Here is a 9348-nt window from a genome sequence, read left to right on the forward strand (position 1 = left end):
GGTCATGTTCATGGCGAAACCCAAGAGTTTAAGCTCAGTCTGGTGTCCTGGAGCTGAGTTACCTACCAAAGCCCCCCCTCTCTGCAGAGTGGAATCAGGTGAAGGGTTGAAACCTATGACAGTTTGTGATGGAGGTGGGTCTTGTATTAATCTGTTGCTTTCATTGGTTAATTAATAAAGAAACTGCCTGGCCCATTAGTTCCAGCCTCTTATTGGCTAGCTCTTACATATTGATCTAACCCATTTCTAATATTCTGTGTAGTACCACGAGCTGGCTTACCAGGAAAGATCTTAACCTGTGTCTGTCTGGAGTGGGAGAATAATGGCGACTCACTGACTTGGCTTCTTTCTCCCAGCATTCTGTTCTGTCTACTCCACCCACCTAAGGGTTGGCCTATCAAATGGGCCTAGGCAGTTTCTTTATTAATTAACCAATGAAAGCAACAGATTAATACAAGACCCACCTCCATCAAGTTTGTCACTGCTATGTGTGTCCTGCATTAAATGCTCAACACACACATGGAGACATAATACAGAAGAAAGACAGGCCTGACTGTACCGAGTGTGTAATTAGAGTTAACCCATCCAGCACCCAGAGAGCACAGAGAAACACTTGCCGTGTACACGAATGAATGTTGTGGACTATTTAACTATGCGAAGATGTGTTACATTTGTTTGCGCTGTGGATGACTTTAGCTGTGCACAGGTGTGTTGCATTTGTTTAGGCTGTGGAATATGACTTTAGCTGTGCACAGGTGTGTTGCATTTGTTTAGGCTGTGGAATATGACTTTAACTGTGTACAGGTGTATTGCATTTGTTTGTGCTGTGGATGACTTTAGCTGTGCACAAGTGTGTTGCATTTGTTTGTGCTGTGGATGACTTTAGCTGTGTACAGGTGTGTTGCATTTGTTTGCGCTGTGGATGACTTTAGCTGTGCACAGGTGTGTTGCATTTGTTTAGGCTGTGGATGACTTTAGCTGTGCACAGGTGTGTTGCATTTGTTTAGGCTGTGGAATATGAATTTAGCTGTGCACAGGTGTGTTGCATTTGTTTGCGCTGTGGAATATGACTTTAGCTGTGCACAGGTGTGTTGCATTTGTTTGCGCTGTGGATGACTTTAGCTGTGTACAGGTGTGTTGCATTTGTTTGCACTGTGGATGACTTTAGCTGTGTACAGGTGTGTTGCATTTGTTTAGGCTGTGGAATATGACTTTAGCTGTGCACAGGTGTGTTGCATTTGTTTGCGCTGTGGAATATGACTTTAGCTGTGCACAGGTGTGTTGCATTTGTTTGTGCTGCGGATGACTTTAGCTGTGCACAGGTGTGTTGCATTTGCTTTTGCTGCATTTGTTTAACGATGTAAGGATGCATGTTTAATTATGTAAAGATGTGTTGCATCTGTTTCACTTTGCCTGCCTAAGGCACCTGATTGGTCTAATAAAGAGCTGAATGACCGATAGCTAGGCAGAGAAAGGATAGGCAGAGCTGGTAGGCAGAGAGAATAAGTAGAAAAGAAATCCAGGCTTGAGAGAGAAAGGAGAAGAAGAGACTAAGGGGAAAAGAGGGAGACACGCCCAGGGCAAGCAGCCAGGCAGACGTAAAAAGCAGTAAAACTAAGATATATAGAAGGAAAAAAAAAAGTAAAAAGCCCTGAGACAAAAGGTAGATAAAGAGAAAGAGGTTAATTTAAGTTAAAAAAAAAAAAAAACTAGCCAGAAATGAGCCTAGGCTAGGCTGAGCACTTATAACCAATAAGAAAACTCTGTATCATGATTTGGGAGCTGGTTGTGCCCCCAAAGAAAAAGTCTGGTACAAATGAACACACATGTTTGCTTTTTTTTTTTTTTTTTTTTTTTTTTTTTGGTTTTTCGAGACAGGGTTTCTCTGTGGTTTTGGAGCCTGTCCTGGAACTAGCTCTTGTAGACCAGGCTGGTCTCTAACTCACAGAGATCCGCCTGCCTCTGCCTCCCGAGTGCTGGGATTAAAGGCATGCGCCACCACCGCCCGGCATGTTTGCTCATTTTTAATGTATGTTCCTAAACTTCGTAGGGTGTGGAATCCAGTGTGTTTCTGGATATTGTTCTAGAATGGCGGGGGTCCCCGGTGTGTAGGCCACAGAAATCAATGGTTATTATACATCCTGCAACTTTGACTCATGCCTACAGTGACCCTTTGGTGCTAGGACAAGTCTTGGTGATCGTCTGGCAGAGGAAGGACACATGGAAGGAGCGTTTCCCCTTCAGCTACGTGGGTCAGCAGCATGGGAGGCACTGGGAGGCACTGGGAGGCACTGGGAGGCACTGGGAGGCAGGTATTCTGGGGGTGGTGGCAGGTGGGAGGAATCGAGCCGCTAAACATGAGGCTAGAAATAAAGAGAGAAATCCATCAAGACTGAGACATTCCTCTTGGGGGAAAGATGGAGCCCTGTGTCCTGAACAATGTGCACTGAACTCAGTCTGAATGTGGTCTATAGAGTGAGTCCTAGGTGGGGGAAGCAACGTGGCCTCCTTTCTCTTGTTGCTCCAACCTGTCTATTCACCTATGTGGACTCTCTCCTGGGACTCTGCCTGGCTCACTACTCAGTGCCCTCAGATCCTTGACCACTGTCAGTCCTTGGAGGGGCTGGATGCCTCCTCTCCAGCTCCTTCTCTCCAGACCTTAGCTCTTGACTCTCCTTTTCTTAGTCTCTGTGCGCTTGTGATTCCAATAAACCCCTGATATCACTTCTAAATGCCCTTGATGGTGGTACAATCTGTTAGAACTGTGATTTTGTGAGGACAGTAATTGGTCTACTCCTTTCGGAAGGCACAGCCAGATCAAGCCAAATTGGAAAGGTTTAACAAGAAGTTTATTTGAGCAAAGCAACTCCCAGGTGGATACGTCAGTCCCAGAGATCGAGGCTGGAGAAGCTGCACGCCTGAACTAAAGCATGGAGATTTTATAGCTTGTAGACAGGGTGACGATGTGTCTGCCCCAAGCTGAGTTTATGCCAAGTATGGTCAAAAGCTGACAACTTTAGGTGGAGACTTAGGCTGCTGGCTGCTTCAGGAGGACTGCTGCAATGGCCAAGAATGTGGAACTGGACTCTTTGGGGCCTTTTCTTCATGGATGATTCTGGAGAGACAGGAATGGGGCTTTAGGATCATGCAGGCGTGAGCTGGAGGTTCCTGCTGAACACCTTTGTCATAACAAGCCCTGCTGAAGGGAGTTGTTTCAGCTTCCTGAGGGATCTCCCAACCCTGATGCTTTCACTACCAGACTGTGAACAGAAGTCCCTGCCATTAGGGTGCCATTGTGTGGGAGAGAAGGAAGAAGGCAGGGAAGCCCTGCTCCCCAGCTCCATGCTCTGCTCTCCCTTCTACTGTCTTCCTGCCTCTGAGCTCAGCCTCCTCCCAGGCAGAAGCACCTTCCAAAATCACAGACTGGGTGTGTCTGTGTCCAAGACACTGCCCTGTCCCCTTCACTCTCAGTGCTGCCTCCCACCCTCTCCGCTTCGCCCCCTTTGTGTTTCAGTCTCCACACCCCACAGGGAGCAGCAAGGCTGAGAAGGCTGTGCCCTGAGAGAGCGGCAGCTCACCCCAGAGACGACCTCTGCTGAGTCCTGGCCTTGGTCTGTCAGAACCACAGGAAACCACTGGCCTCTCTATGTGATCTTTATGACATAAGAATCCCTGTTCATCCGGGCTGCCCCGAAGGTAGGATTTACACCCAGTACGCAGGTGAAGGATGTCTCTCGGGGCTAAGGGACTAATAGATGATGACTGTTGTAAGGGACCTTATCTATGATCACGGGTGTCACAGATCAGAGTTCAGTTCCAGGACAGGTGTGTCAGGAGTGGGACATTCGGTGTATGTGGGAGGAAGTGACCTGTGTCCCAGAAAGAAGATGTGTGTCTTCTTGTGGAAGCTTTCCAAAAGTCTTTGAGTTCCCTGTGTGGCTGGCTGTGCCTGGGTCTTATACGTCTACACTGAGCTAACGATGCTGTTCAGCAGGCAGAGGGCTTGCCTAGTATGTCCTGAGTCAGACCCCAGCGTTCACTGTGAGTCTGAGGTCAACCTGGTCTGCAGAGTGAGTTCCAGAACAGCCAGGACTACATAATAAGGCCCCGTGTCAAAAAAAAGCAAACAAATAAATCTTAAAGGATGGATCTCTGGTACAGGTGGGGTGGGGGAGGAGAAAGCAGGAAGTCCAGGCCACAGCAAGAAGAAGAGTTGACGCAGACCATGGCCTTGGGCAGAGACCCTGCCCACAGTCCATGTGACTCCCGGAAATGCCCCTGGGGCTACAGACGGTAGAAATAAGAGAGAAGGACACCAACAGGCCGGACACCAGGACAGCACACTGGGGACCAGAGACCATGGAGACTTTTTCTCTGCTTCTCTGCAAAGGGCTCCTGCTCACAGGTGAGACCATCCTGCAGTGGTGTGGGGAGGGTTCTCTGACAGGAAGGGATCTTGGGAGGGGACTCTCTTTCTGCTTCAGGCTGAGGGGAGAGGACACAAGGGGGGAACAGAGGCTGCTCAGCTGGAAGCTTTCAGGGAAAAAGGAGAGTTCCCAGGAGAGGAAAAGCCAGTTCATTCTTTATACAAAGTTAGTCACAGTGGGCCTGACAGGAGTGGCTGTGGTCATGGGGGTGTGCTTCCCACTGGGGATTTACCAGCGAGGGGCACACAAGAGGACTGCAAATGTCCTGGGTCAGGCCCAGGCTCTTGTGTTTGTGACCCATTAGGGGCTCTGGAATGGGGGCCAGGGCCTTAATGCTGTGCTTGGAGTTTCCAGGGAGCTGGGACTCCACAGAAGGCACAGAAGTCTCCTCTGTGTGAGGAGAAGGAGCTGGCATTATGGGCAGGGAGGAAATGTTGGGACTGGGAAGGTGACAGCCCTGGAGAGAGTCTCTTCAAGGAAGAGAGAGCTGAGAGCCTGAGATGCGGCATAGGAACAGACAAAGATTTCTTTTTGAAGCCATGGGTTTTGTGCAACGCTAGAGAAGACCTGTATGGTGTGGGGTGGGGTGGGGCGGGGTGGGAAGGGGCGGCAGAGGAGTTCTGCATGCTGGGAAAGGTGAGGGAGGATGCTCTAAGGACATTGGGAAGGGGCGAAGGGATTGTCACTGTGGGGGAGTCAGGAGTGGGGGAGGGGTTAAGGAAGGGTATGGTAGGTGCTTTCACTGGGTGAGCAGGGGATGTGCCCTAACCCAGTGAAGTTTGAGTGCACATGTTCCTAGGTGCCTGTCACTCAGGACATCAGAACACCTATGAAGCAGATGGTCTTACAAACTGAGACAGGCCTTTTTTCCTTATCCACACAGCTTCAGGGGTGCCCAGAATTACTTGAAAGGGAATTTAAATTTTCCGGAAGTTCAGAAGCCCAGGGCTGTGTGACAGTCTCGATCCCAGGTCCATGCCTGCTAGTATTTGTAAGACACCAGGGGAATGTGTTCTGTTTAATCACTAACTCAAAACTGACATTCCAGCCTCTTTGCTCACACATACACATACAGAGAGGGGAGGGGAAGTGTGCATTGTCGGAAAGATGGTTCGTAGATACTCACTCGTCTGGCTTCTACGAGCTGGACACGGATGAAGAAAGATGATCCTCTTTCCTTTCATTCCTTGACCCTCAGTGGATCGTCAGTTGTTGAGTCACGGCTCTTGCAGGCATTCTCAAGTCAGGAGGGTGTTGTCCATGAATCTGAGCAGCCTGTTGGACTGTGTTATAGATGAACTGATTCAAGTCTGCATTAAGGAGGGAACCCAGGGACATGAGCATTGGGGTGATTATTAGAGGAACCCAGGGATATGAGTATTGGGGTGGTTATTAGAGGAGTCGTATTGGTGTTCGCCAGGAACCGTGTGGAGTTTCGATGCTATCGGAGCCTCTGCTTGAGGGCTTCTGCCTGAGTTTGGAAGCAGCAGCCGCTGGCCTCTTTGCTCCTTCTCTGGCCAGACCCAAGGGATTCGCATGTAGTATCCATTGATCTCCAGAACAGTGGTTCTCAGCCTGTGGGTTGCAACCTCTATATGGCTTCCTTTCCCAGGCATCTCAGAGCAGTAGCCTGCATATCAGATATTTACATTATGATCCATAACAATAGCAAAATTATAATTATGAGGTAGCAAGGAAAATAACTTTGTGGTTGGGGTCACTACAACATGAGGAACTGTATTAAAGCGTCACAGCATTAGGAAGGTTGAGAACTGCTGCTTTAGAAAAAGGCAAACTCAGCCGGGCGATGGTGGCGCACGCCTTTAATCCCAGCACTTGGGAGGCAGAGGTAGGCGGATCTCTGTGAGTTCGAGACCAGCCTGGTCTACAGAGCTAGTTCCAGGACAGGCTCCAAAGCCACAGAGAAACCCTGTCTCGAAAAAACCAAAAAAAAAAAAAAAAAAAGGCAAACTCCTTTCTCTGTCACTATGAAATCTTAGCCTCTCCTGCTGGCTGGGAAGGAATTGATCTGATCTTGCATTTTAATTAGGCTTTGTGAAATTTTATCACAATGATAAAGAGACACACACAGAGAAACACAGATATACAGAGAGAAACAGGGACACAGACACTTACACACATAGACACATGTCCCAAATAAATTTACAAAAAACAGTTTAAGTCAAACTGGGATATTAAACACTGTCATTAGCTCTAAAACTTAAAATTTCATAATAAGCCCTGGACACCCCCAGTTCTCCACATTCATGCATGCATTCATGCATTCATTCATTCTTCCACAGAGGTCTGAGTCTTTCCCAGGCACATGGCCTCCCCAAAGGCCATTCCCTCGCCCCTGCCCTCGCAAAGCCCTAGTTCTCATGGAAGGTGCAGACAGGGGGTGACTGCAAATCCAGGGAACAAACCACCAACTCTCAGGTAGTGATGACCCAGGGTCTCTAGAGGAGGAGGTCAAGGGCGGCATCCCCAACCCCAAATATACTCATGGCTATGAGCAGAGATGAGGGCAGTAAGCAGGGAGTCATTTAGAGACTCAAGGACACCAAGAGGGAGAGGCATTCCCCCTGGGCCGCCGAGTGGGAGAGGCACGCCTCCACCACACATCTAGGCCGAGAGACGAACACTCCTGCTCAGGAGCTGGGGTTCATCTTTCCACCAAACACTAAGGTCCCCATATTGATGGATATTTCTCTTTCTTCCTAGTCTTCCTCTTAACCTGCTGGAATGCACCCACCACTGCCGAACTCACTATTGAATTAGTGCCCCCCATGGTTGCTGAAGGTGGAAACTCCGTCCTATTTGTGCATAAAATGCCGCTGAACGTCCAGGCATTTTACTGGTACAAACAGAAAGATCCGACCAAGAGCTATGAAGTTGCGCGCTACTTAACACCCAATAACACAACGTCGAAGATGCCTCAACACAGCGGTAGGAAAACGGTGTTCTACAGTGGATCCCTGCTGATCAGAAACATCACCCAGGCTGACAGTGGATTCTACACCTTACTGACATTCAACACAGAAATGCAAAGTGAACTCACACACGTACATCTGGAAGTATACAGTAAGTGATCATGTGACCTCTGGGTGCCGGGGTGGGGCTCATTCTATTTAAACACACAGGACCCATCAGGCGTAGACAATGCCCATCTTCTGTGTGGGTTTCCTCGCTGGCATTTGAGCATTTGGTACAGGACACACACTGGGGAGGAAGAACAACGGTAGGTCAGAGTCCTTTACCTGACTCCGCCTCCAGAGAGCAGGGTGTGCTATGTAACTCAGTCTGAGGATGTCACCCACAGCCCACACTCGTGTGCTATGTAACTCAGTCTGAGGATGTCACCCACAGCCCACACTCTTGGGGCTTCACCATGAACATGGCCCTGAAAAAGATGGTTTGGATTTAGGAAGGGCCTGACTGAGGAAACCATGGGGTTCTCACAACGAGGTGACCTCAAGAAAGTCCTGCCTCCAGATCTCTGTGCCAGATTCGTCTCCAGGGGACCAGGGGCCTTTCCTCCAGGGCTGGACTTGGACTTCCTGTTAGAGATGACAGGGGACAAGGCTTTGTTGACTGTGTCTCATATCAGGTGGGACCAGCTGGGCACTAAATGGAGGGTCACAGTAAGGCTAGGTCAGCTGGACATCTTCTGAGTTTCAGCATGGAGAGTCCCGCTGTTCTGAGAGGTTCATGGGGACACACGTCCTTCTGGCAGCTGTCCAGCCCAGTTGACTCTCTCCTGTAGGCAGAGTAACAGACTCGGATGTTTGGGAAGCCCCCACCTCCGAAGATCAGGTCCTAGTTCATATTTAAGTCACCTTAAATATGTCACCTTAGAGACATGGCAGCAATCATTTGTCATGTGCCTTATTATTATTATTATTATGGTTTTTCAAGACAGGGCTTCTTAGTGCAGGCCTGACTATCCTAGAACCCACCAGGCTGGCCACCACTGCCAAGCCATGTGCCATATTATGTAGAAACAGAGATACATATAGGAAGCATAGTGCTGGAATTAGGGCCACACAGACTGTGGGAGGCAGATCTGAAGCAGTACATGTCTGTCTAGCCTCGGGCCCAACTTCTCCACCCTGGATGCTTTACCAGGTGTCCATGGCCCAGAGAGGGCTGGCTGGGCTCTGAGGATGAACCTCCATCATTCGGTCCTCTCCTCTGTTCCTTCACAGAGCCTGTGGCACAGCCCACCCTCCAAGCAGACAACACCACAGTAACAGAAGATGGTTCTGTGACCCTCACCTGCCTCCCAGAAAACCCTGGACTCTCCATCCGCTGGCTCTTCAATCGCCAGAGCCTGTATTTCAACAGCAGGATGACGCTGTCCCAGAAAAACAGTCAACTCGTAATAGATCCGGTCAGGACGGAGGATGCTGGGGAGTATCAGTGTGAGGTCTCCAACGGGTACAGTTCTAAGATGAGTCCTCCAGTCCAAATGTCTGTGACCAGCGAGTGACCTATCCTCTCTCCAGGCACCACAGTGGGGGGGGGGTGGTCTTTGTCAATGATACGGAAAATAGAGAAGCGTTCTAAGGGGAAATCAGTGAAGACCGTAAGACAGCCAGCATGGTGACACAGATCTGTAGTCCCGGATTAAACAGAGTCAGGAGGAATGTGCATTTGAACCAGCGAGGACTACAAAGATAAACCCCGTCTCAAAAAAAAAAAAATCAATATATTAAGCAAAACTACAAAGGGGATTAATTAAGGGCCCCCAGACTTCTGGATGTTCTGAATCCCCTGTGCTGTGGTGTCTGCACAGAAGCAGACATGTCCTCCCACAGGCTCAAATCATTTCTGATGCCCACACCAACTTCATCCACATGAAGCGAGGAAGAGGGACAGGAGAAGGAACTGCCCGTGTTTGCACAGATAGCAGGGATGC

General features: G+C 49.2%; 1 protein-coding gene across 1 annotated transcript; it reads left to right on the plus strand.

Annotated features, from left to right (window-relative positions):
* Nucleotides 1–4359: 4359 nt before the first annotated feature.
* LOC130890592 (carcinoembryonic antigen-related cell adhesion molecule 3-like) lies at nt 4360–8919 on the plus strand. The gene is made up of 3 exons (XM_057794678.1): nt 4360–4405; nt 7152–7511; nt 8636–8919. Exons 1-3 carry the CDS (start codon nt 4360–4362, stop codon nt 8917–8919), a joined length of 690 nt encoding a protein of 229 aa, XP_057650661.1.
* Nucleotides 8920–9348: the final 429 nt, after the last annotated feature.

This window comes from Chionomys nivalis, chromosome 2 (genome assembly GCF_950005125.1).
Source record: "Chionomys nivalis chromosome 2, mChiNiv1.1, whole genome shotgun sequence".
NCBI lineage: Eukaryota > Metazoa > Chordata > Mammalia > Rodentia > Cricetidae > Chionomys > Chionomys nivalis.

Coding starts and splice junctions, on each gene's coding strand:
- LOC130890592 (XM_057794678.1), top strand. CDS start 4,360: ATGGAGACTTTTTCTCTGCTTCTCTGCAAAGGGCTCCTGCTCACAG. Junction 4,406..7,151: donor CAAAGGGCTCCTGCTCACAG/GTGAGACCATCC, acceptor CTTTCTTCCTAG/TCTTCCTCTTAACCTGCTGG. Junction 7,512..8,635: donor CGTACATCTGGAAGTATACA/GTAAGTGATCAT, acceptor GTTCCTTCACAG/AGCCTGTGGCACAGCCCACC.